This window comes from Periophthalmus magnuspinnatus, chromosome 8 (assembly GCF_009829125.3).
Source record: "Periophthalmus magnuspinnatus isolate fPerMag1 chromosome 8, fPerMag1.2.pri, whole genome shotgun sequence".
NCBI classification, from domain to species: Eukaryota; Metazoa; Chordata; class Actinopteri; order Gobiiformes; family Gobiidae; genus Periophthalmus; species Periophthalmus magnuspinnatus.
The window spans coordinates 28,215,560-28,243,455 of NC_047133.1; the positions used below are offsets into that span (position 1 = coordinate 28,215,560).

Sequence of the window (27,896 nt, forward strand, 5' to 3'; positions counted from 1 at the left end):
TCCTGTGAAACATTCTTGCATCGCTCTTGTGCCAATAGCATTATGTACCCTCTAGAACATTCTATATCACACCTCAGCCTGCTCTCCACTTTGCAAATGCCACAGCCAATAGAGTCCTATGTGAGGTTGATCTGCATCAATGGCCAGTGAGCAGGGTGAGGCTGATGCGTTCTGCCATTTTCCTTGTGGGAGAGGAGGTGGGTTCCCTGGCAACAGAGGTGGCCAGATGGAGGCGCTCCTCCTCTGTATAAAAAGCCAATAAACTCACACTCAGCACTAGAGCCCATAGCAGGACAGAAAGACTCCAGATAGAACAAGGAAAGTGGGCTTTGAATCAGTTGAATTCTGCGCCCAGAGACCCATCGCCCTCTACTGCATGGGCCGCGGCAAAGGTGTGGTTACGATGCTCTCTCCTTCCCTGTCTAAAGTTGCACAGGATTGTGATAATACATTTTACGGGATTGCATGACAATTCTTCTGGATCACAAGATTATTTCTTGGGATTTAATTCCTCACCCAGAGCACTTGAGGGGCTCTGTACTAAATCTACTGCTTTGTAAGCATGATTGTTTTTCATTCTGTGAGAAAGACAGCAGTACTTCAGGCAATGGGGAACTCCAAAAACAAAACACCCAATAATATGCACGATTTACTGAATTTTTTTTTTTATAAGTGGACAACCTTACACTGGCCTGCATGATGTAACTTCCCCCACTTTTCACATGTCATTGCACTCGTCTGCATGCTTGTATGTTTGAAAGTTACCCATGCATCCATTTCGCAGCCACTCTTCTCAAATATTATGTTCTGTATCTCCTCTGCTTTCTGGCATCAAGAAGGTGGTTATATTTTTCAAGGTATGTATGGTTCTAGTGAGAATGAATGCATGTTAATTTAAAGGAACTGTATATACCCTGCACTTATACAGTTTTAAAAAGGGAACTACAGTCACAACTGAGCTGGGGTTGCCACATACAAGTTTGTCTCATTCTCAGTATATGGACAGGGCATGCTTTATGTGAAAGCTGAGAACCTCATGAATCCTCTCATTGAGCTGCAGAGGCTTCACTAGCACTGATTTATTTATTTAATTGATTGATTGATTGGGACAATGCATGTTAATGAATAGACATGATTCAACATGAATGTAAACACACCGGATTATAGCCAAAGGCTATTTTCCATCTGTTGTCTCAAGGACTGGAGTCACAAACGGGTCAAAATAAAAATTGCACACTACACTCATTGCACATTTCCATAATTGCACCATCCAAAATTCTGCCCAGTCCCCATTATTGCACCATACAAAATAGTGCACATTCCATTCATTACACAGTCCCCATTATTTCAGTTTGGTCCATTCGAGACACTTACATTTTATACCCACCCCCTTCATATTTGCCCAAACATGCAAATATGTCTCTAGATGGTTGACTGCAAGTGTGGGGCTTTAGGTAGTGTCATAACGACTGACAGGGGGACCAAAGAGACAGGACTTGTTTATTTAAGAACTGCAAATAAACAATGTTTATTCACAGTTCTTAAATAAAATGAAATGAAGGTAGATAGATCAGGCAGTGGTCCAAGAGTAGACCGTGAGCAGCGGGATCAGAGATGAGGTGAGCAGTACTGGTAGAGGTGAGGTGGGTTGGAAGATGTGAGGTTCGTACTGGTCGTGGAGAGCTGGGTCAGAGACAGAGGAGCTGAGCGGGTCTAGGGAGCGGATCTGACAAGGGGCAAAAATATCCAATTTAAAATGAGTAACAAAATGCAAAAACATGAAACTGAGCCAAGCAGAGTTGTCCCAATGTGGATAAATGGATAATCTGGTGCATGTCAGGTCCTGGCTCCCTTTGTCCTCCCCAGATGCAGCTTGATTACTGATTAGATGCAGGTGTGCATGGGAGGAGCCCAAATCTCCTAGCATGGAGACTGGTATGGACAGGCTTAAGTTGTGACACATGGAACGTGGGGTGGATGCGGAGGAAAGGAGGGAGCTGAAGGTGTACTGCAGATGGTTTGATGATTTTGGTGATTTTGAAGGGACCCAAGAAGCGAGGAGAGAGTTTTCGGGAGTCTGTTTCAAGTGGGATATTCTTGGATGAGAGCAAAATTGACTGACCTGGTTGATATTGAGATATTGTTGATGCGCCCAGACCCTCGGAGAAAGAGTGTCAAAGTAGGGACGTGAATTGGGTCCCATGGTCAGAAACTATGTCCACCGGAATTCCATGGAGCCGGAATACATGGCTGGTTATGTGGTCAGCCATCTCCTTGGCAGTCGGGAGTTTCAGTAGGACAACAAAATGGGCTGCCTTGGAGAAACACCCAACAATAGTGAGAATGATTGTGTTACCTTGAGATGGTGGAATGCGCATCACGAAGTCCACTGCCACATGGGACCACCATTTTGGGACAGGTAGCAGTTGGAGCAGACTGGAACGAGGCGAATGGGAGGCTTTACCCCTGGCACACACCTGACACGCCAAGACATAAGCCCTGATGTCTTTGTCGAAGTGATGTCTCAAGAGGGAAAGTGTGTGATTGACGCCAGGATGGCAGGCGAACCGGGACCAGATCCACAATCTCCCAATGGACAGCAGCTACCACAGAGGTAGGGGATGCGATGGGCTCCAGAGGGATGGTAGTATCCTCCTCAGAGAAATGGCGGGAGAGTGCATCTGGCTTGATGTTACGGGATCCAGGGCGATACATGGGTATAAAATTGAATCTACTGAAAAATAGAGACCAGCGGGCTTGACAACAGTTTAAACATTTAGTGGAATGAATGTAAGCTAGGTTCTTGTGATTTGTCCAAACCAGGAAAGGATGCTCTGCCCCCTCCAACCAGTGGCGCCACTCTTCCAGGGCGAGCTTGACCACCAGCAGTTCTCAATCCCCCGCATCATAATTGCTCTCAGCTGGGGAAAGAGAGAAAAAGGCACAGGGATAGAGTTGATTGTGGAGTTCAAACCTTTGGGAGAGGAATGCGGTGTCTGAGGGATCCACCTCCACAACGAACTGGCGGGAGGGATCAGGCTGACGTAAGATCGGGGCAGAGGTGAATAGGTCCAGCTTTTGAAAGGCAGATCAGGGGTCCAACAGAACTGTCTGGAGGGAGAGGTGAGTTTAGTGAGGGGAGCAATGACACGGCTAAAGTCTCTAATGAAACGCCTGTAGAAGTTAGCAAACCCAATAAATGTTTGTAGTTGTTTCTTGTTGGTGGATGTAGGCCACTTAGTTACCGCTTTAATTTTCTCTGGGTCGGCTTTCACCTGTCCACATCCCACAACAAAGCTCAGAAAACAGACCTTATCTACGAGGAAGTCACACTTCTGTCTTCACGTAGAGTTTATTCTCCAGTAGCCGCTGGAGACCCTGGCGCACGTGGTGATGGTGTTCCTGTGCGGACGTAGAAAAAAATCTGAATGTCATCCAAGTACACAAATACTAAACGATTGAGAAAGTCCTGAAGCACATCATTGATGAGGATTTGGAAGACGGTTGGAGCATTGGTTAATCCAAAAGGCATGATCAAATATTCAGAATGTCACAGGGGAGTTTTGAAGGCTGTCTTCCATTTGTCCCCTTCACTTATGCGCACCAGGTGATATGCATTCCTAAGGTTGAGCTTAGTGAAGATGGTGGCCCCATGGAGTGGCGTAAAAGGAAATCGGAATCAATGGGTATTTATTTTTGATGGTGATGGTCGTAATGTTTTGTCCTTTTTGGCGACGAAGAAGAACCCAGCGCCCAAGGGTGAAGAGGATTGATCGATAACACCAGCGGCAAGGGAGCGCTGAATACATTGCTCCATAGTCTCCCATTCAAGTTTGGAGAGATTATAGAGGCGACTGGAAGGCAAGGGGGCGGCGAGCAGGAGGTCAATAGCGCAGTCAAATGCTCAGTGGGGAGGAAGCAACAGTGCTCGACTTTTGCTGAAAACATCTCTGAGATCATGGTATTCACTCGGCACAGAGGAGAGATCCGGCTCGTCCAGAGGATGACTGTAGAGCAAGTTGGCACCCCCAGCCGTAGACAGGGCAGACTGTAAGCAGTTTGCATGACAAAATAGATTCCACTCCGACACCTTTCCTCTAGCCCAGTCAATAGTGGGGTTGTGAGTAACCAGCCAGGGATGTCCCAGAATGAGCGGCCTAGTGGGAGTGGAAATGACAGGCTCAGTGATATGCGTTACCCTGGCTAGCACCCTCCCATTGAGTGCTAGGGCTGTGAAGGGTTGCTTAAGTGGCTCCAACCCTACCCCCGACTGCTCGGCCACCTGCTAGTCAAGGAAATCCTCCTCCGCTCCAGTGTCGATGAGGGCTAAGACGGGTAGGGTAATAGAACGAAAGCACAAGGTAGCATCGAGTTGAAATCTATTATTTTTCTTCTCTGGGATGTGTTGCTGACTCACCAGTACTCCCAGTCCTACTGATGGGCATACCCTTTTGGCCGGATTCAGATCAGAGAGGATTCTTTTAGGTTTAAACTCATTGGATTTCAGCAGCGAAGCCCAATTGAGAGACTCATGTAACATTCTGGATAATGTAGAGAAACAAAATACCAAATATAACATAAACAATTTGATCATAATCAAGAATAAATCAACATTACAATTGTTATTAGTAAAAGCTATTTTTCAGTTAGGTCATGTTGATTGGAATTTAAAATCCAAATCTTACATAGGTTCATTTAACATACAATGCGTCAGGTTGTTTAGGAGACAACCATGGCAGATGTTGTGTGTACTGAGCGTGGCTAAGGAGGTGTGGGCATGTTACAGATCAATAACTAAGCTGCAGCGTCAGGCTGTGACTCATGTTCATTAATGAAACGTTTTTGACATCAGCATGAATCACCTTCTCTGTCATAACACAATTGCTCTCAATCTTCACACAGGCTTAATAGAATGGTGCCGTTGGAGTCCTATAGAATAGCGTAGACCAGCGTTTTTGCATTTTTATGATTTGATTAATCTTGGTGTTTGAACATAATCTTTTAGAGTGAACAGAAATAGAGTTTAGAGGTGCACTACATAAACTTTTCTTGTGAGCGTTTGGGGGAGAAAGTCAATTTGTTATTTGTGGTGAGTGTACCCAAAGTCTGCAGGTTTTTGTCAAAGAGGTGAAGATTTATGTCTTTATGTATGTTTGTAGAGGAAGCAAGTAAAGCTACATTTTATTCCAAACATTCATTCAATTAAAGTAGATTTTCTAAATGGCATAAAATGGCATAAAGCCAAGATCGTCCTGGACTATGAGCGGACTAAGCAGCAGCTTAGGGCCCTGTGGCCACCAGAGGGTAAAAATAATGATTGAAACTTTTTTTTTTTTTTCTTCTAACTAAACAGCACTCAGGTGTTTATTCTAGTCAAAATATCCCTGTAAAATGATTAGATGTGTTTTATTTCCAGTAGCTGAATATGTGAGGCACTATTGCCTAAATTTGTTTTTGAATCAGGTATTGGTGTGGAAAGCGATGTGTTTTCACTGTTGTGAACGCCCCCTTCCCTTGAGGTGCACACTGAGTGCACTGAGGCAGCACAGATACATTTGAATGGGTGTTTTACAGACTAAAAGACAAAAAGTTAGTGAAGTTAAGCTAATATAAAGTACGGTGCAATACATGAAGAGACCCAGAGGAAGATAATTTTTGGGAACGGGACTTTACAGAGAGGACAGAGAGGACTTGAAAAATGTGTCACCTCTTTACATCATTGGACATGCAGGATAAAACAGTGAAGGTGGACAATTATTATACATATACAGGACATACATTAGAGCAAGACAGCAGGTGAGTCCACTAATTACATTGGCTGTTTTCGGTTGTGGCTGATCCTTTTGAGGTCTAAACTGTCAGTTTCTCTTATGCAACTCTAACTGGGATCACAGCTTTGTACTTCTTAAGTAATATAATTTTGAAGTATGTGTAGCCTTGTTTAACATCTTTTCTGTACTCTATCCAACTCAGTATTTTATAATATACAGACTTGATGAATGTAAGGCCACATTAGCCAACTGGAACACATTAAAATGCACCAGAAATCAGGAAAAAAATGTCTAGAATAAAAAAAAATTCTCTGTGGGAGGGCCCAGAGATACCAATGTTTTTATACTGTTATACTTATACTGTTGTACTTGTGGCTATTGCTTGCTATTGAGATGATGATTTTCTCAAATATGAATACGTGGCAATGAAGTGGCGAGGGCCCAAATGGCAAATTGTGTTTAGGGCTGGCTCTGCATAAGGCACTCCCAAGTAAGGTGTCCAGCTCTGAGGCTTATTGTTTTGTCTTGCTTGATAACACTGAGTCTATGGTGATGTAAACGATAATGACTATATCGACTTATATTTCAATACATGATAGATGGAACAAACATGTTTGAGAGTCAGTATTTATAGTGTGTACTTATTCTTTGTACTAGCGGACAACTTTATTTTTATGCACTACAATAGAATGAGCCGTAGAGTGTTAAATAAATTACTTTTATGATTTGTTATAAATTCAAACTAACTACTAGAGTGTACTAGAGTGTTTCTTTCGGCTGTTTATTTATTGTAGCTCACATTTTTAATAGTATTTGATATTTACAATAGATTTGGAGGAGTTAGTGGTTTTTGTGTCAGTGGCATAAATTTGTTTCATTATTATCGTTTATCATCCTGATTTTCATCAGCAGTATATCACACTTCAAAATTTGTTATCGTGACAGGTCTACTCACTACTGCCTCTTGGTGTCAGTAAATTGTAAATTATTTCAATCCCAAAAGCACATGCAGAATTTGGTTAATAACTAGAATGATCAACTTTTAGCTCGACCATCTCATGATTTCATCACTAATTATTGCCCTCTGGGACACTGATTGCACTGATCAATTACACATGGATTTTCTGCTATGTTCTTCACCCTACAAAGTAATTTCCCACATCTTAATAAGACAATTATTATTCCAAATGTGCTCATTTAACAGCTGCTTTATTGCATGGCTGTTGGGCACAATATCGCTGTACCCAATAGACCTTAGTGAATTATTAGGAATCATTTTAGAACATTAGATACAGAAAGCAGATGCCAGCAGTGCATCCAGTGCTCTTTCAACAACTCCATAGCACAGCCTTTCTGGACACCTGCAGAGTCATTAAGCTTACAATACAACAGGATAAAAAATATTAATTTTAATGTTATTGAAAAAAAGTTTGCAAGTATTGTTATCTTTTCAGAGGAGACTATTTTTCACAATTGAATTTGACTGAAGAGAATCCAGGTATGTTAGAATTAATAGAACATTTATTCTTATTCTTGTTTTGTCTGCTATTGTATGCTGATTTGTTCAAGATTTCTTTTTTTTTAATGAAAATTTAGGTTAGCTAGAAATAAACTGGGGTGCAGATGGAGCAAAGATCAATTTATTACTTATGATTATTAAACATTTTCCATCAGAGACTAAATGGGTTTGGATGTCCTGTTGTTGTTCATGATGCCAAAAATGTTTAATAATATTACTGTGCTCTTTTGAAAATGAAAGCATCGCATAATTCGTTTTGCCAAGGCTGCATCAGATTTAGCTGGTTCTTCATTTGAGTAAAGTGCAGACAGCAGTGGTGACTCTGGCTATGCTGTGTCTGGTGATTCTTCAGACAGGCTGCACTGCAGTGCTCTATTTTTCCATCTCACCCCAATGTCTGCAAGAATCCTCTCATCTGTTACTGTTGCTTTGATGCAACCTCTTTCTAGATATAAACAGAAGTTACTTAAAAAGTAATAAACACATCTATTCAACAAAGGTGGATAGATTTTTTTTTTCTTTAAAGGTGCCACGTGATTACATGGAAAAAGAAAATTAAAACCATAGGAACATAGGGCGATAGAATAATAATAATAATAATAATAATAATAATAATAATAATTATTATTATTATTATTATTATTATTATTATTATTATTATTATTATTCCTTTTTTTGTTTTTCCCTATAACTATTTTTGGAACTATGGTGACATACAGTTGTTGTGTTCTCTGCCACCTGCTGTTGAGAAATGGAATTATCCTATACAGAATACACACAAATGTGTTGCGTTCATATTATAATACATTCTATTTGTATGCACGCTGTATGCAAGTGTTTACTTACTTTATACATATATGACTTAGGACATTTTAGGGTTTTCCTGTGAACTTCTACAACATTCATACAGGTCCATCTGCTGTCCTCTGATATAGAGGATATTAACAGCGCACTTTCAGTATTGTACGCCTACACATGTTTACATTAGAATTATTTTTATACACTTTAGACTCTTTGCCTGTCGGGGAGTGTAGGTCAGATTGGTGATGACGGGCCATTATATCATATATGCAGTGACACGATTTATTTTTGATATTGATTGATTGTCTATTTCTGTAATGAAAAACTCAATCCATAATCCAATCCATAAAATATGAATCATATCAAACACTGTATCAATTCCATTCTGGTATGTGATATGTTTGACAGATATTCCCAGTTGCTGTAACCGCTGCTTCACTCAGTTACCATGGTTACCAATCCTCAACCTGATGTGGTGGAGTTTATCTTTTGTACCATTGCTCTCATTGGTTTGTGCAGCAAATGCTTTAGAGCTATGTGGAATGGGAGCAGTGTTCTGATCCTCCATTTGTAATTCTCTGTGAGTGAGTGAGATTTGCTCAGAGAATTCCATGTAGATGTAATTATGTGTTAATCTGCAGCAACAGAAAAGTATGGTCTGAAATTAATTTACAGTAATCCTTTGGTGAAATAGAGCATGCAGAATTTTAGGACTATTAATCTGTGCGTGTATAGAAATTCTGTAAAATTATATCGTTTCACTGACTAAATGAAGCATTCCCAAACATCTAGATTGAATTTACATTTTCATATTTACAATACAATACAATAAACTTTACAAATATGAAAAGGTCAAATCTTTGTTAGTTATGACAAACTGATTGATAGACGTGTATTTTTTTCAATTTAGTATTAGCACTTTGTTTGGCTTTATAAATGTAATAATCCATATTTTTGTTTGATTAAAGTAAATAGATTAGAATGTGATGCTACTATGGATTGTTTTTACTGAATGTGGGCTGTCTAAAACGGTTGATTCTGAGTCTGAGTCTGTTGAGAGAAAAGTGTCTGCAATAGTAATAATTGTGTCAGATATGTGGTTTGAACAAGACTAAAAAACGGTACTCAACTTATGAAGCAAGGACTGTCGTAAAAGAATAGCTGTGGGACAAGACACAATTCCCACAAGATGAGATGAGATACAAGGCGAGATTTTGAAAAATTTGTAATAGATACATTTCACAATTTTGGCCTGATTTTGTATTTATTGCATTTAATATTTGTTATAACGATGTGTTTTGGAACTACAGCTCTCAAGGAGGTGTAACTTACTGACACTCAGAGGAGTCGACAGGGGTCGACAGAGGACAGAGGGGTCTATTGTCCCAAGGTATTAGGGGCCCCGAATGGGGACCCTCTTCCTATTCATTTATATTAGAGGGGACCCCATGTGAGGCTTCTTGCTCCAGGCCCCTAAATTTCGGTAAACAGACCTTCCAACACTTAAATTTTTTGTCCAATCCAAATGTAAACATAAGACTCTCAAAATCTCATGAGATTGTTTTTCTCATAGGTGCACAGTCTTGTGGTAATTTTGTCTCGTGAGATCTTGTCCCATCCTTCTAATATAGCCCTTGCCATTTTTATTGATTTTTGTGTGTCTTGACAAATAAACTGTATTCTTAGCATTCCTTCATGTCCCTTTTTTCAGACGATGCAAGCGGCGCGCTGCCCCACAGACGAACTGTCGCTGACCAACTGTGCTGTGGTCAGTGAGAAGGATCTGCAGTCTGGACAGTGAGTTCTCATCAAGACCTATTCATCTGCATCAGAGCAAATCAATACATCCATATAGGCACCAAACACTGTCTGAGTATTAGACCTGTTCACACTTATAGCTGCAAGGGAACAGAATGGACATGTGTCTTCATTATGACCTTACTGATCCATTAATCTTTTACTAATGCATTCTGGCTTCATTTATTCCAGCCCAGAAACAATAGTTACAGTAATAGTAACTGTACTAAAGTTAATCAAGTGGTCAGTGATCTATAAAAATACTGATGAAAAATGGGGTTTGCAGAAAAGGAAAGTGCTCTCAATGAACTCATTATGTTGCTAAACGCTACGTGATGCGATCAAACATTCTCCAGTCCTAATAAAAGTAAAGAGGCTGTTCCAAAAATAATAACACAATTTCAGTAATCTACCACTCTGCCATGGCAACTTATCTAACTTATCTCCACCAAACAGACCCGGCCTTTGGAGCAGTGTACTCTGTTGTAATCATGACTATCTATTGTGTGTACTTGGTGCGTGTAACTGGTGAACATCTCAGGTTACACAAAATAAAATAGTCTTACAATAATAAATATGATATGTCACATTAAAATGAGGGTACCTGATCTTTACTTATGTTACCTATTTTTAGTACACAGTATATTTTTATACATATACATATAGTAAATCAATAAATGTTTTAATCATTGAAATAGGCTGCTGGTTTAGCACAAAAATGCTGTAATACAATATCAAATTGTGTTTTTTTTTAATATGATTAATAAGTATAAACAATTAATAATAAATAATAAAAATATAATCTGTTATCCATATCAACATCTGCTATATTTACGGTCCATATATACTTCAACATATATTAGGACAAGATCTTCATCCCAAAGATCCCATTAAGAACTGACACTTTATCTTCTCTGTCTCCAGACATGTGACAGTGAAGACCACACCTAACCACAAGTATGTGTTCACTGTAAAAACTCACCACACAGTGGCACCAGGGAGCATTGCCTTCAGCTTGCCACAGGTACTATACATGTCCATAACACAACTGAAGCACTGGTTTGTTAATACAGCTCAGCTCTGAAGTATTGTGTTGTGTTTTGCAGAGAAAATGGGCTGGACTGTCTATTGGCCAGGAAGTGGAAGGTATACCACAAATTATCAGTAATAATAAAAATTGTGCCTCTGGGCAAATTTGACCCTGAAATAGTTTATGATGAAATCCATTTAAACTTGGATTTATCGCAATTAACAGTAGTTACATACATTTGTTTTGGATCATTTGCAGTGTTTGTAATTCTGTTAATACTTATGGGCCTTTTCATTTTGAAACAACTGGCTTATGGTTTACAATATAATAGACCAATGCATCACAGCCTTTATAGTTGTATAGTTCTTGCTAATTACTGATACTTTTGTATTTGTTAACCTCTGAATGGAGCATTTGGTCTATCTACTTTAAATTTCTGGTCATAACATTGTTATTTTAGCTTTTTCTTTTTACTTTTTGAAACGTACAGCATGCTCCTGTGAAACATCTAATTAACAGGACACTTTTTCCTGCTGTTTTGTGTCATCAGTGTCCAACTACAACTTTGACAAGTCCAAGCAGTGCATTGGTGCCATGACCATCGAGATCGACTTTCTGCAGAAGAAGAACACTGACTCTTCCCCATACGATTCTGACAAGATGGCCGCTGAGTTCATCCAGCAGTTCAACAGCCAGGCCTTCTCTGTCACTCAGCAGGTACTTATACTTATGAGTATTCATAGATAAAAATAATATGATGGCACTAACTATATTTCTTACTTTTGTCAGCTGGTTTTCAGTTTCTGTGATAAGCTGTTTGGTCTGATGGTGAAGGACATTGAGGCCATGGATGCCAGCATCCTGAAGGGAGAGCCAGCCACGGGCAAGAAACAGCAGAAGGTTGTATAGTGAACAAAAGCATGTGTTAGTCAGTGTTGGGAAGAAACTAAATATCTACTCAGAAAACTCATTGCAACTGTATTCTGGTTACTCTTTCATGTGGTGGTATTCAGAATGCAGTTGCTTTCCAAAAATCAAAGGAATACATTGCACTACTCCTGCATGTCATTTAGGTTTCAAATTGTACTTTTTGGGATCAACTAATTTCAAAATACTAAAATGGAAAAAGATGTTGGCTTATCGAGACTAAAAGCAAAATATCATGGTCAGTTCTGGTTAATATTTTTTATAAACATTCTGTGAAAAAACTAAGGTCACTAGAATGGACGGGTTTGAGTTGTGACACATGGAATGTAGGGCGGATGCGGAGGGAAGGAGGAAGCTGAAGACGTACTGCAGATGGATTGATGATTTTGGTGATCTTGAAGGGGTCCAAGAAGCGAGGAGAGAGTTTGGTTGGTCATTGGTCTGGGGGTGAAATCCAGAGGCAAGACTTACCTGCACCCAGGCCCTCACAGAAAGAGCGCCAAACTTGACATGAACTGAGTCCCGCAGTCGGAAACTATATCCACCAAGATACCATGGAGTCAGAACACATGGTTGGTTTTGTGATCTGCCGTCTCCTTGGTGGTGAGGAGTTTCGGCAGGGCGATGAAATGAGCTGCTTTTGAGAACCGTTCAACGATTGTGAGAATGACTGTGTTACCTTGAGATAGAGGAAGACCAGTCATGAAGTCCACTGCTACGTGAGACCAAGGAGCAGGGCAAAGGGCATCAAGTGGGAGTCTTTGCTCTTGTCGTTTTAGTAGGGAAAATGTCCGATTGACCCCCGGGTGGCAGGCGAATCGTGAGCAATGGATCCACTCAAGTACCTTGGAGTGAACCGGATCTGGAACAAAAAGGGTACTGGGGGGGCCATTACATGGATGGGGCTGGTTGCGTTGAGCCTCCCGGACCATGTCTTCAATCTCCCAGTGAACAGCAGCGACCACACGCATAGGTGGGATGATGGGTTCCAGAGGATTTGGGAAAACTGGCGAGAAAGTGCACCAGGCTTGATATTGTGAGATCCTGGACGATATGTGAGAATGAAATTGAATCTACTGAAAAAGAGTGACCAACGGGCTGACCAAGGTTTAGGAGGACAGGCAGATAATACCAGTGGCAAGGGAGTCCTGAATATATTGCTCCATAGTGTCCCATTCCAGCTTGGAGAGATTATAGGGGCAACTGGAAGGCACCGGGCACCGGGCAGGAGGCTGATAGCGCAGTTGTATGGTCTGTGGGGAGGAAGAGACAGCACCCGACTTTTACTAAAAACATCCCCTAGATCATGGTATTCACTTGGCACGGAGGAGAGGTCCGGCTTGTCCGGAGGGTGACTGGATTATGAGTTTTTGTAGGCAGTTCAGATTGTAGGCAGTTCGCATGACAAAAGGGACTCCACTCCGACACCTTTCCCCTAGCCTAGTCAATTATGGGATTGTGAGTTACCAGCCAGGGGTGCTCCAGAATAAGCAGTGTAGTGGGAGCAGAAATGACATAGAAGCGCCTGGTTTTATGGTGATTACCAGACAAGACTAAAGTAACCAGCTTGGTGATATGTTTAACCCTGGCCAGTAGCCTCCCATTAAGAGCCAGGGCTGCGAGTGGTTGTTCAAGTGGCTCCAACCTTACTCCCAACTGTGCGGCCACCTGCTGGTCTAGAAAGTCTTCCTCCGCTCCTGAGTCAATGAGGGCCAAGACGGGTAGAGTGACAGTTCTAATGCACAAGGTAGCATTGAGCTGAAGTCTATTATGTTTCTTCTTTGGGATGTGTTGCTGACTCACCAGTACTCCCAGTCCTTCCACAATACAGGCACTCACCGGCCTGGCGGCGTCACAGATGCTCCTCTGCAGTCAGGTGCGCTCGACCCAGCTGCATTGGCTCCTCAGGGAGTGTCGTTGGTGGCAGATTGACTCGTGGAAGAGGGGCAGGCGGTTCATGACCCGGGCTGGCGAGCGGTGTCTCTCCCTCTGGTGCCTCTGCAGGCGATTGTCAGTTTGGTTCACTTGGGAAATCAAAAATTTTAGGTCAGGTGGGTCATCTCGAGAAACCAGTTCATCATTTAATTTCTCACTTAGTCCTTCCACGAAGACAGCCTTTAGCGCACTGTCAGTCCAATCCACCTTCGCCACCAATGTGCAGAACTCAATGGTGTAATCTGCGACAGACCTGGATCCCTGAACTAGACTTAATAGGCGGAGAGTCAGCTTGATAGTTCAAGTGATCAAAAATTAGTTTAAATTCTCCCACAAAACCATCAAATGTCACATAGTCCAACGCAGTGTTAAAAAATTTAGCCTCTGCCCACTGGAGTGCTCTCCCCCTCAATAATCTAAACATGTACCGTATCTTTGCAGCGTCTCAGTCAAAGTGTGGTTACATTTGGGCAGAGTCCTGATAGTTTGTTTGTGTTGCCGGATGATTACTCCGTGATGCGAGAACGCCCGGTGTAGCGTTTGATCCCGCCCCGAGTCTGATTGGTCCATGCTGACCAGATCGTTCTGTCGACTGACAGGGGGACCAAAGATACAGAACTCAAGGAAAAGTTTAACAATGTTTATTTACAGAATGAAATGTGCAAATGAAGGTAGATGGATTAGACAGTTGAGAGCGGAGTTGTTTGCAGTAGTACTTGGGCGGATCATGGGCAGCGGGGTCAGAGACGAGGTAATCCATACCAGTCGAAGTGAACTGGGTCGGAGGGTGTGAGATTTGTACAGGGTGTGGAGAGCTGGGTCAGAGGCAGATGAGCTCACCGGGTCCAGGGAGTGGGACCTGATGAGGAGCAAAAAACATCCAACTTAGAAAAAGGTAACAAATGCAAAACATGAGATAGAGCCAAGCAGAACTATACCACAGTGGATATGCGAACGATCTGGCGCTGAGTGTCAGGTCCTGGGTCCCTTTGTCCTCCCCCAGGTGCAGCTTGATTAACAAGCTGGAGTGTCTCCACCCAGCTCCAGGCTCTGACACAGAACGGAGAGGAAAAACAGTACAAAAAAGTCAGGACAGGCTGGGATCTTGACACATAACTACATCAGCTTGGAAAACCATGCTCATGTATTCTTTCCATATGTCTATACTCAAACAGAACTCTTAAGGCTGTATTCCAATAAAAGCTTGGATGTAGATAGGTGAAGATTTGCAATATTAACTTTCTGTTTTTTTCCTCTCAGATTGATGTGGGGCTGATGGTGGGCAACAGTCAAGTGATCTTTGAGAAGGCAGAAAACTCATCTCTAACTCTAGTCGGTATGCTAAAAAATGTGCTGTAATTGCACTGTAAAATATAATTGTACTGGATTATATTTATTATATTTCCATCTGTTCATAAAAAACATACAAAGACATTTTCATTTGGCTTTCAAACATTTTCCAGATTTTATATATTTATGCAGCGTATCACCACTAGATGGCAGTATCATAACATGGATGAGTTTCCAAATTGTTCCATGTTTCCAGTGTGAAACAATCTTTGATATTATTTTGTTCAGAATGTAAACTGTTAATGGTTTAGATTTTGGTATACTACATCAAAATAGTAACTGCACATTAGACTTTTTAAATTAAATGCAATTATTCTTGTAGAGAATATATTTTTATGTCCACATCTGTCAGCACTATATTTTCATTCATTTTATTCGATAACCACCATTATGTATGTGTGTGTGTGTGTGTGTGTGTGTGTATATATATATATATATATATATATATATATATATATATGTATGTATGTATGTATGTATAATTTTTGGTATTTTTTATATATATCCTTTTTTTGTTTTTTCGTTGTTTTTTTTTACAGGAAAAGCCAAGACTAAAGAGGCCCGACAGACGATCATTAACCCTGACTGGAACTTTGAGAAGATGGGCATTGGTGGTTTGGATAAGGAGTTTTCCGACATTTTCCGCAGAGCATTTGCATCTAGAGTTTTCCCTCCAGACATTGTCGAACAGATGGGTATGGCTTCACTGTACTCACTTTTCCATATCTTTCTTCCAGCTTCAGTTAACAATATTCTCTCACTTTAAGAAATATTCAATCTTTTATTATAATTTTTCATAATTTATTACAGAGACTAAGATACAGCAAAACAACTGACTCAAACGTTTTTAAGATGCAATTGTATACCCCTATATATCTTAATAAACAGAATTGTGAACCATTGATGTTAAATACAGAAAGATACTATAATGCACAATTAATGTTTTTTTCTGATGCTGATGTAGTACTTTTCAATGACTACACAAAGACTTAGTTTGGTCCAAGCTGACTGATTGATAACCATTTTGGAGATCAATACATTAATAGAGAGTCATCATGCACTATATTATATACTTTGCAACTGCAGTTATCTGGCCATTATTAGTGTCTCCCCTGTGTGTTGCAGGCTGTAAACATGTGAAGGGTATCTTGCTTTTTGGCCCTCCTGGTTGTGGTAAAACACTGATGGCCAGGCAGATCGGTAAGATGCTCAATGCCCGAGAACCCAAAGTGGTCAACGGTCCTGAAATCCTCAACAAGTATGTGGGCGAGTCTGAAGCCAACATCCGCAAATTGTTCGCTGACGCTGAGGAGGAGCAGAAGAGGGTGAGAATACTGCTCCCTGTCTGCGAGGTAATGTAACACAATAGGAGAGAATAATGTCTGGTCTTGTCTGCAGCTGGGAGCGAACAGTGGTCTTCACATCATTATCTTTGATGAGTTGGATGCTATCTGCAAACAGAGAGGCACTGGGGCAAGCAGTACGGGAGTCCATGACACTGTAGTCAACCAGCTGCTGTCTAAGATCGATGGCGTGGAGCAGCTCAACAACATCCTGGTTATTGGTCAGTGAGACATAAGTCATACACTACTAATATCACCTCCGAATGCTAACCAAAAATGCTAAGTAACTATCTTAAAAATGGCCTAATCTCACTTCCACCAATCTCTCGCTCACTTGCTCTCTCTCACTTACACACGTTCACCAGAATACATCCATGCAAGCTAAGTAGGCAGGGCAGTGTCTTGTCTAAGAAAACAAAGCATAAACTGACTAGAGTGGGATTCAAATTGCCAACCTTCCCAGTATATGGTCAAACCTCCTTGTCAAGCCCTGATTTTGTCTGTTCTCGGAAGAAAACCGGGTTGAGCCTGATTAGTACTTGGATAGGAGGCTGCTGGGAATACTAGGTGCCACAAAAGAGCAACAGTGGCTCTAATGCAGACTATCCTGTCCTTCAGCAAGGCACTTCACCCACCTTGCCTTGAATGAATGTGGTGCGTGAGTGAGCCATGTAAGTGGTGTTTGGCACTTTTGTCAGTCTACCTCAGGGCAGCTGTGGGGGTAATGAATGAATAAATATTGTAAACCCAAGTTTGAGCATTTGGAAAAGTGCTATATCTATAAGACTAATGCATTTATATCTACAGACACCATGCAAATTGTAATTGTATATAACATTAAGCCAGTCAAGAATGCATTTTTCCATACATACTAAATAACTATGAGTAACTATGAGTCCTACAGAAAGTAGGACTGGAACAGTAGTGGAAAGGGCCTATAAGAACATTGTAATAACTAACTAACTAAAAGGTTTGTGTCACTGCTCTAATGCTTGTGCGCTCGTGTGTGCACAGGCATGACCAACAGACCTGACCTGATTGATGACGCCCTGATGAGGCCTGGCAGGTTTGAAGTCAAAATGGAAATTGGTAAGTTTCACAAGTTTTTTCAGAGTGCTTTAAATTTCAACCTAAATCTGTTGCATTATCATCATAAAAACAAGCTGCAGCAGCCAGGAACATAATAACCATATGCAAACATAAGTCTGTGATGACATTTCAGCGGATTAACCAAATGTCAGCTTGCATTTATTAGATCCAGCCTTTATTAACTTTCACATCATATTTTCCTGGTTGGCCACCAATACAGATTATCCTGCTTTCCTGTGTGCATATTCTGCCATAACATAATACCCTTGCACTATCCATGTGTTTCTTATCAAGATAAAGTCAAAACAGCCAATGCAGGGGAGACAAAACACGGCAGAGAGAAATTACTTCCACCTCAGAGTTGAACTGATTATAGTTGGGAAAGTGCTGTGTTTTGCTGAGCAAGGTTTTCTTGGGACTGCCTACTCAAGCAATCTCAATATTAAGCTGCAGAGTTCCCCGAAAGTCACCTTGGAAAATGAATACAGCACATCATTTACAGCTTTGCACATAAATGAAAATAGAGTCTATGCATTGGGAATGAGCTAGATCTACCATCAGAAAAAAAGATTGTGCAACGTGGTGGAAGAAACATGTATGAATTTAATTCACTATTTGCCATTTCAATTAAGCTGCAGGAAATGACACCATTCTGGTATATACTCTATACACCTGATGGTAATGTTTTATTTTGATCCTTAGGTCTGCCTGATGAGAAGGGCCGTGTGCAGATCTTGACCATTCACACAAATAAGATGAGAAGCTTTAACTTGCTGGCCCCAGATGTGGATGTCAAGGAGCTGGCAACAGAGACCAAGAACTACAGTGGTGCCGAGCTAGAGGGCCTGGTCCGAGCAGCCCAGTCAACTGCAATGAACCGACATATTAAGGTCTGTATGCCATTCACTGGTATTGGCACCTCTGATGAAATCTATGGTATGAGGAAGCTTGTGTTGCTGTTCCAGAGACTGTCTGCCTCTAAAACCTCCTCTAAGAGAGGTTCATGGAGATTCTGGACAGTTTAAACTAGTGAGGGGTGATACCAGTGATTTTTCTTTTGTTCTAATACCAAGTAAGTGCTACTGGTGTAATGTGTGAATTGATTCAAAAATATAATGACAAAGGTGTCAGGAGCTTGAATAAGTGGGAACTGCAGAGCCAAAAGGTGCTGGGCGGCTCTGGGTCAGTGAGCGTTCTCAGTAAAAGCTTCACACTTGTGGAACTCTTTGCCACTGGAGCTGAAGTCATAGTCAGGCATTAGAATTTTTTCCACAAAACTTAAGAACTGGCTCAAGGAAAATCAACAGGGTGAACATTAAACTGCCCTAGGATGTGGAGTGGACTGACATGGCCAATTCTTTTTATGTGTTTGTTATTATCTATGCCTTTTAACCACCCATTTCTAATTCAGACCTTTGTATTAGGGCTAATTCATTTTTCTTGACCTCCAAGTTTAAAACAAGAATACAAAATAATGTAGAATAAACTTTTGCTGTGTTGATATTTTATGTGTATTTGCACACATTTCGTTGTCTTAATAAATAATGATGTTATAATACGCTAATTCTGTTCATTGGTAATATATTACTAGTGCAACCTAATTGTAAGGACTGGTGAGTGTGGACTGTATATAGTATTTAGTGATGAATAACTACTCAAATAACTACTATGGTGTGACAGTGGTTCAGTGGTTGGAACAGTGATCTTCAAACCCCAAAGTTGGAGGATTGAGCTCTGTCTTTGTGTCCTTAGGCAAGACACTCCATCCACTTGCCTAGTATAAAAGTGATGTGTGCATAAGTGATTGGTGGTGGTGTGAATGAATAATGACTACAGTGTAGCACTTTGAGAGACTTCAACAGGCCTTTAAAGCGCTTTACAAGTGCAAGGCATTATTATTATTATAACTACTTAAGTTAATCCCCTTTAACCTCAGTGGGGGATGTGGCATTAGTGACCCTGCTCAAGTAACTAAATAAAATAGCCTTGTAATTGTACCTACATTTTAAGAGGAACACAAAAAGGTTACTTACATTCATAGTGATCACTTAAGCAATCATCCAACTTAGTACACACATGCACAATAACTACCAGATTGTAAAGTTGTGTTATATAGTAGTTAAAATACTGAATGTCATCTGCATAATATCTATATTTGTTTGTAATTTACTTTTGTGTTTTTATCAGGCCACATCCACAGTAGAAGTAGACATGGAGAGGGCAGAAAAGCTGCTGGTTACAAGAGCTGACTTCTTTGGATCACTCAACAATGACATCAAACCTGTATGTATCTTTTTTTTATTATTTCTTTTTTTATTTTATAGGCTCTGATAACCACCGGCAACAACCATTAATAGTTATGTTGGTGTTTTTTAGGCCTTTGGAACCAACCAGGAGGACTACTCCAGCTACGTCATGAACGGCATCATCAAATGGGGTGATCCAGTCACTCATGTCCTAGATGATGGGGAGCTGCTCGTGCAGCAGACCAAAAACAGTGACCGCACACCACTGGTTGCTGTGTTATTGGAGGGTGAGTATCACTTATGTACCTACACCACAAGTCACTCTGAAATTGTTGTTTGGATAAACTTCCCCACTCTGCTGAAACTAACTATTTATTACAAATTTTGAAACTTACTGTTCCATGCAAAAACTCCAACTGCATCTAGAACTTTACTACTGTGGCCTACAGCAACTAAAGATACTACATCTACTATCATCACTGCAATTAGGTTGTTCTATCATTACTTCATTTATAAAAGACTTGCTACTCCATCAACAGACACTTGAATAATTATTATATAATAAGCTGTGTTCCAGTTGTGCTCATGAGAGGCTATACATTTTTTCATGCTATTACATAAATACAAAACATGTAACAAAGTGACAAGTTCTTTTTACTGCATTGACAGGTTATATTGATGTTCCCATTTTATTGACTTGCTACACCTATAGAATCAACACTTGATGACACTAATTAATGTCTTTTCTGTTGACACACACAGGTCCACCACACAGCGGCAAAACAGCTTTGGCAGCTAAGATTGCAGAGGACTCCCAGTTCCCCTTCATTAAGATCTGCTCCCCAGACAAGATGATTGGATTCTCTGAGATTTCCAAGTGCCAGGCAATCAAAAAGGTTAGTCTGGCTGAACAACCCATTCGCATTCAGAGTACTTTGTCGCATACCTGTTTTAATTGCATGTATTTTCTCCTTGCTTGTAACTCACTGCTGAACACAGGTCTTTGATGATGCCTATAAGTCACAGCTCAGTTGTGTGGTGGTGGATGACATTGAACGTCTCCTTGACTATGTCCCCATCGGCCCACGCTTCTCCAACCTGGTGCTCCAGGCCCTGCTGGTACTGCTCAAGAAGCCCCCGCCCAAGGCAAGAACACACTGTTCACTCAGCTTGCATTGCAATTAAAAAACATCAAGATGATTACAATAATTCACACAAACACACTATAACCTAATATAGACCTGATGAAGTGTAAAAAAGCATAAAGTCCACCGATAGTTCTACTCAAATGCACAATACTTACATTTTGTGCAGTCTACTGATGAAGCTTGTTAACAATACTCCTTCAGCACAGAGACAGATCTCTTCAGCAGGGTTATCTTGAATATATTTACATGAATAAATGTTTAAACCGTGATTCACAGTTGTACAAGAGTATAGTAGCTAGTGAATGCACATTACAATTCTAATTCAAGTGACCACTAAAATTAGCATTTGTGATACAACTTGCAATTATTTAAAGACATTTTGTTCTGTATGAGAGTATGTGTGATCATTTATGTTCAAACCCTGCACCTGTAGAGAACCCAAAGCTGGCAGATTGGCAGATTAAAGTGTATTCAAAATCTGACTTTATACTAAGCCATATTGGATCCTTTTGGAAGTTGCTGCACCATCAGCAGCTTTTCAGGCATTTCGTTTTACAGTGTAGTCCACTGGGAAATTCTCTCTGCGTTTTGCGCTTTTTCATTTTAGAGCAATGGAAAAGGGAGGAGCAAGTGTTTATCAAACGTCAAAGGTCAAACGTGTTTTGGTCATACTTTGGATTATTCTTACTATTATTATTATTATTATTATTACTTTTATAAATATAGCTTGCTATATATGGCAAACATTACTTGTGGCAACTTTTATTATGAACTGTTGTCTAACCTGAGATTTCATAACATGTCACAGCATTACTCATTTCTAAGTTCATAGCAGTAGTGAAGGATGCATTCTAAAAGGTGAATTTCTTGTGAGTGCAGGGACGGAAGTTGCTTATTATCGGCACCACCAGCAGAAAGGACGTGCTACAGGAGATGGAGATGTTAGATGCCTTCAGCACCACTATCCACATCCCCAATATTTCTACAGGAGAGCAACTAGTGGATGCTCTCGAGGTATTCCCACAGCCTTATAGACCTTCATTCACGTCTGATTAAAGACATCATGACCTGTTTTGTCCGTATTTCTTGATGTTGATGTTGTAGTTGCTGGGAAGTTTCTCGGACAAGGAGCGCGCCAGCATAGCTCATCAGCTCAAAGGAAAGAGGGTCTGGATCGGAATCAAGAAACTGCTTGTCTTCATTGAGATGTCCCTACAGGTATGGATCACAGAAACCACATAAACTACCCACCAATAGATTTACATTATATTGTGGTCAAAACATTATAATTTTACTTGTTGAACTTACTGTTCAGCGTGCTATATTTGTTAGCCTACTAATACTTAATATTATTCTTTTTTATGTTTACATACAGAAATCTATCACATTGCTGCTACTGTTATGTGTTGACTAGATTAGACATTTGCAAGACTCTAGAATTGAATGAATAGGGGTAACAGCTTTAAATAATTTTCTGTTAGTACAGAGACATCAGTTTTCTATTTTGTTTTTAGATGGAACCCGATTACAGAGTTACCAAGTTCCTTTCTTTGCTGCGAGATGAGGGCGCGTGAGTATTACATTTGTTATTACAGTAGTATTATATACAGCTTATATGCTATTGTTCGGTATCACATTATCAATTGCCATTTTTCATTGTCCGGAATGCCATACTACATTGTTGACAGCATATGTATTTGTGAGATACATATTGAGCTGTTTATGTATGTTGTAATTACCAGGTTGAATGATGGCGATCAGATCCGTATTTAAGCAGCAATTGTGCGGGTAAGGTCAACAGTTGGAGGAAGGCTAGTGGGTAGAGGCTAGTGGTAGCAGCACCATAGATAATCTTTTATCTTTTTTGAATTGTGTGTGTGTTTGTTTCGTGTTTGTGGTGCATTTTGGTATTAAAATTTCCCACAGTCATTAGCTGTAAGGGACTATTTCTCTTATGACATTCAACAAAAATATCACACTTTGATATAATTTGTCTATATAATTGTCAAGATGTCTGTGTAATCCTTCAGTCGTCCAAGTCTTATCCATAGCAAAAGATGAAGTTTAAATCTGTCAACTGGACAAATCGTTGTAAGAGTGAAGATGTTTTGCTGCTCATGTTTTGCTGCTCATTCAGTTCTGGTCAGATTGCTGGTGGCCACTGTCTTATATCTATATGAAGGGAGGGGCTAACTACACTGAAACTGTAAACATCTATTGTTTCAGCTGAGACTACTCTATTCAGCCCTTAACGACCCTGCTATTGTTCTCATTGTTCCGGGTCTTCTCGTGTTGTAGATGGGGGAGAGATTATGTCTCAGGCCCCATTCCTGTTTAAGGAAGGACTCTCTTTCCTAACAAAAATAGCTTCTTTAACTCCCCTCTAAAACCATTCCTTTTCTCTGGCTAAGATCGGAACTTCACTATCTTCAAAGGAGTGGTTAGTGGCTTTGAGATGGAGATGTACAGCCGACTGGGGTCCAGAGGAACTCTCCCGTCTGTGTTGATACTTCCTCTTATGGAGTAGCTATTTAGTTTCTCCAATGTAACGCTCACTGCACTCTTCACTACACTGAATGGAGTAGACCACATTACTTTATTTATGGTTCAGGGTTTTGTCCTTAGAATGGACCAGTTTTTGTCTTAAAGTGTTTGTGGGTTTGACAAAGACAGTAATCTTGTACTGTCTGAAAATTCTCTGAAGTTTTTCCGACACACCTGCTATGTAAGGAATGGTAACACCTTTTCTTCTCGGTTCAGATTCCGTGTTGTCCTGTTTTTTTAGCTCTCTTAGATCTAGTGAAAGCCATCCATCCATCCATCCATTTTCTTCCGCTTATCCGGGGCCGGGTCGTGGGGGCAACAGTCTAAGCAGGGACTCCCAGACTTCCCTCACACGTCCTCCAGCTCCTCCGGTGGGACCCCAAGGCGTTCCCAGGCCAGCCGAGAGACATAGTCCCTCCAGCGTGTCCTGGGTCTTCCCCGGGGCCTCCTCCCGGTGGGACATGCCCAGAACACCTCCCTAGGGAGGCGTCCAGGAGGCATCCTGAGCAGATGCCCGAGCCACCTCAGCTGGTTCCTCTCAACGTGTAGGAGCAGCGGCTCTACTCCGAGCTCCTCCCGTGTGACCGAGCTCCTCACCCTATCCCTAAGGGTGCGCCCGGCCACTCTGCGGAGGAAGCCCATTTTAGCCGCTTGTATCCGCGATCTTGTCCTTTCGGTCATTACCCAGAGCTCATGACCATAGGTGAGGGTAGGAACGTAGATTGACCGGTAAATCGAGAGCTTCGCTTTTGGGCTCAGCTCCTTCTTTACCACAACGGACCGATACAGCGACCGCATCACTGCAGACGCTGCACCGATCCGCCTGTCGATCTACCGCTCCATCCTTCCCTCACTCGTGAACAAGACCCCGAGATACTTGAACTCCTCCACTTGGGGCAGAGACTCACCACCCACCCGGAGAGAGCAAACCACCTTTTTCCGGTCGAGAAACATGGCCTCGGATTTGGAGGAGCTGATTCTCATCCCAGCCGCTTCACACTCGGCTGCAAACTGCCCCAGTGCAGAGATGAAATCCTGTGGTTCCCGCACCAGGCCCCCTCCGGCCCCTGGCTGCGCCTAGAAATTCTGTCCATAAATATAATGAACAGAACCGGTGACAAAGGGCAGCCCTGGCGGAGTCCAACATGCACCGGGAACAGGTCTGACTTACTGCCGGCAATGCGAACACAGCTCCTGCTCCGGTCATACAGGGACCGGACAGCCCTTAGCAAAGAGCCCCGGACGCCATACTTCCAGAGCACCCCCCAAAGGACACCATGAGGGACACGGTCGAATGCCTTCTCCAGATCCACAAAACACATGTGGACTGGTTGGGCAAACTCCCATGAGCCCTCGAGGACCCGATGGAGAGTATAGAGCTGGTCCAGTGTTCCACGACCAGGACGAAAACCACACTGCTCCTCCTGGATCCGAGGTTCGACTATCGGTCGGATTCTCCTCTCCAGTACCCTGGAATAGACCTTACCGGGAAGGCTGAGGAGTGTGATTCCCCTGTAATTGGAACACACCCTCCGGTCCCTCTTCTTATACAGAGGGACCACCACCCCGGTCTGCCATTCCACAGGTGCTGTCCCCAACCGCCACGCAATGTTGCAGAGACATGTCAGCCAAGACAGCCCCACAACATCCAGAGACTTGAGGTACTCAGGACAGATCTCGTCCACCCCCGGAGCCTTGCCACCGAGGAGCTTGCCAACCACCTCAGTGACTTCAGCCAGGGTGATGGACGAGTCCGCCTCTGGGTCCCCAGTCTCTGCTTCCTCCTCGGAAGACGTGACAGTGGGATTGAGGAGATCCTCAAAGTATTCCTTCCACCACCCGACAACATCCCCAGTCGAGGTCAGCAGCTCTCCACCCGCACTGTAAACAGTGTTGGTGAAGCACTGCTTCCCCCTCCTGAGGCGTCGGACGGTTTGCCAGAATCTCTTTGAGGCCGTCCGATAGTCCTCCTCCATGGCCTCCCCGAACTCCTCCCAACCCTGAGTTTTTGCCTCTGTGACTGCCCGCACGCTTGGCCCGCCGGTACTCATCAGCTGCCTCAGGAGTCCCACGAGCCAACAAGGCTCGATAGGACTCCTTCTTCAGCTTGATGGCATCCCTTACTTCCGGTGTCCACCACCGGGTTCGGGGATTGCCGCCGCGACAAGCACCACAGACCTTACGACCACAGCTACGAGCGGCCGCATCGACAATAGAGGTGGAGAACATGGCCCACTCGGAGTCCATGTCTCCAACCTCCCCCGGGATCAGGGAGAAGCTCTCCCGGAGGTGGGAGTTGAAGACCCCCCTGACAGAGGGCGAGGGCCAGACGTTCCCAGCAGACCCTCACAATGCGCTTGGGCCTGCCAGGTCTGTCTGGCTTCCTCCTCCGCCAGCGGATCCAACTCACCACCAGGTGGTGATCAGTTGACAGCTCAGCCCCTCTCTTCAGTGAGCCCCCCATGAAGAGAAAAAGAACAAGGCCGGACTGGCGTTACCGGGGCCCCACCCTGGAGCCAGGCCTGGGGTGGGTGCTCGGCAGTGAGCGCCTGGTGGCCGGGCCTTTCCCCACGGAGCCCGGTCGGGCCCAGCCCGAAGGAACGACATGGGGCCGTCCTCCCGTGGACCCACCACCTGCGGGAGGAGCCATGCGGGGCAGGTGCAGAGAGATCCGGGCGGCAATCGAAGGCGGGGACTTCGACGACCGGATCTCCGGACATGGAGACTAGCTCTGGGGACGTGGAATGTCACCTCGCTGGGGGGGAAGGAGCCTGAGCTTGTGCGGGAGGTTGAGCGTTACCGGCTAGATATAGTCGGCCTCACCTCCACGCACAGCTTGGGCTCTGGAACCCAACTTCTTGAGAGGGGTTGGACTCTCCATTTCTCTGGCGTTGCCCGCGGGGAGCGGCGGTGAGCTGGTGTGGGCTTGCTCATTGCCCCACAGCTCAGCCGCTGCGTGTTGGGGTTCACTCCGGTGAACGAGAGGGTCGCGTCCCTGCGCCTTTGCGTCGGGGACAGGTCTCTCACAGTTGTGTCGGCCTATGGGCCAAACAGCAGTGCGGAGTACCCGGCCTTCTTGGAGTCCCTGGGAGGGGTACTAGATAGTGCACCAACCGGGGACTCCGTTGTTCTCCTGGGGGACTTCAACGCCCATGTGGGTAACGACAGTGACACTTGGAGGGGCGTAATTGGGAGGAACGGCCTCCCCGATCTAGCTTAGTGAAAGCCCACTTTGGATATCCACAAGCAGAGAGGGCTTTCTCCACTTGTTGTTCTTCCTTCACTTTTCCCTCTGTGTTTGTGGACACCACTTGAGCTCTGTGTTGCAGTGTACGGATAACTCCGAGTTTGTGCTTCAGTGAATAGTGTGACTCAAACAGCAGGCATTGGTCAGTGTGTGTGGGCTTCCTGAAGACCTCTACCTGGTGACGCCCATCCTCTCCTATAGCTACTGCACAATCTAAGAAGGCCAGCTTTTTCTCCTTGGCCTCTTGTGAACTTGATGTTTGGATCCACAGCATTAATATGTGAAGTAAAGGGCTCCAGATTTTGAAATTTGATTTTAGTCCAGTTGTCATCCACATATTGAATGTGTGGGTAGAGTGCCTGGAAATGGGGCCAATGCCTCATGTTCAAATTGTTCCATGTATAAGGACCGTTGAGCCCATGGCACAGCCGTGGATTTGCTTGTAGAAGTTCCCTCTAAACTGGAAATATGTGGTATTTAGAACATTTTCCAGCATTTTGAAGATCTGGTCCGGTGTCAGTTTAGTTCTCTCTTTTAGCTTGGTATCCTGCAGTAGCCCCCTCTTTGCTGCCTCCACCGCTACTGATAAGGGGATACAGGTGAAAAGCGGCCACCAGCAATCTGACCAGAACTAAAGAAGTGGCTTGGATGAGCAGCAAAATATCTTCACTCTTACAACAATTTGTCCAGTTGACAGATTTAAACTTTGTCTTTTGCTCTATATAATTGTCAGTATAAATTGACTTGTGAATACATTATATATTGCTGGTATTTAAATTCTGAAGTGATACAGAGGCTAACAGCAATGCTAAAAACAATGTGGAAAGTATTTTAGGTCTAACTAAAGTCATTACATACAGTACAAATAGTGAGACTGAATTAATATGCCAACTATTTGCAACTATTTGGCTACAGGAAAGTAAGTACATTTTGCCTTAATGTTCTATTTGACCACACCTCTATACCTCTATATGTGTTACATAGTGAGTTAACTGCTTTGCTATTCTTTGGTATGGGTTCAGGTGGCAATACAACTATTTATCGTGTAGCCTCCACAACCTCGAGTAGTAAAGGCATAAGGCTGAGCGCAGACCTTCTTGTCTTGTTTCAGAATTGTCTCCTAAATGAAATATGTGCCTCCCCCAACCC

The 27,896-nt window shown here is 42.7% G+C and overlaps 1 protein-coding gene across 2 annotated transcripts in view; it reads left to right on the forward strand.

The window, feature by feature from the left end:
• The window catches only part of nsfa (N-ethylmaleimide-sensitive factor a), a 41,986-nt gene that overhangs the window by 11,290 nt on the left and 2,800 nt on the right, over positions 1 to 27,896 (forward strand). The window contains exons 2-20 of one of the 2 annotated variants that reach the window (XM_055223773.1): positions 9,803 to 9,888; positions 10,813 to 10,912; positions 10,995 to 11,034; positions 11,469 to 11,635; positions 11,708 to 11,818; positions 15,041 to 15,116; positions 15,670 to 15,825; positions 16,256 to 16,455; positions 16,529 to 16,694; positions 17,488 to 17,562; positions 18,265 to 18,452; positions 19,750 to 19,845; positions 19,939 to 20,095; positions 20,571 to 20,704; positions 20,808 to 20,954; positions 21,836 to 21,970; positions 22,061 to 22,174; positions 22,471 to 22,526; positions 22,699 to 22,744. In XM_055223773.1, the coding sequence (XP_055079748.1) occupies positions 9,803 to 9,888; positions 10,813 to 10,912; positions 10,995 to 11,034; positions 11,469 to 11,635; positions 11,708 to 11,818; positions 15,041 to 15,116; positions 15,670 to 15,825; positions 16,256 to 16,455; positions 16,529 to 16,694; positions 17,488 to 17,562; positions 18,265 to 18,452; positions 19,750 to 19,845; positions 19,939 to 20,095; positions 20,571 to 20,704; positions 20,808 to 20,954; positions 21,836 to 21,970; positions 22,061 to 22,174; positions 22,471 to 22,526; positions 22,699 to 22,729 (2,235 nt within the window). In that variant the 3' untranslated portion in view covers positions 22,730 to 22,744. The remainder of the gene's footprint in view (positions 1 to 9,802; positions 9,889 to 10,812; positions 10,913 to 10,994; positions 11,035 to 11,468; positions 11,636 to 11,707; positions 11,819 to 15,040; positions 15,117 to 15,669; positions 15,826 to 16,255; positions 16,456 to 16,528; positions 16,695 to 17,487; positions 17,563 to 18,264; positions 18,453 to 19,749; positions 19,846 to 19,938; positions 20,096 to 20,570; positions 20,705 to 20,807; positions 20,955 to 21,835; positions 21,971 to 22,060; positions 22,175 to 22,470; positions 22,527 to 22,698; positions 22,745 to 27,896) is intronic. The other variant, XM_033971586.2, reaches the window with a different exon arrangement.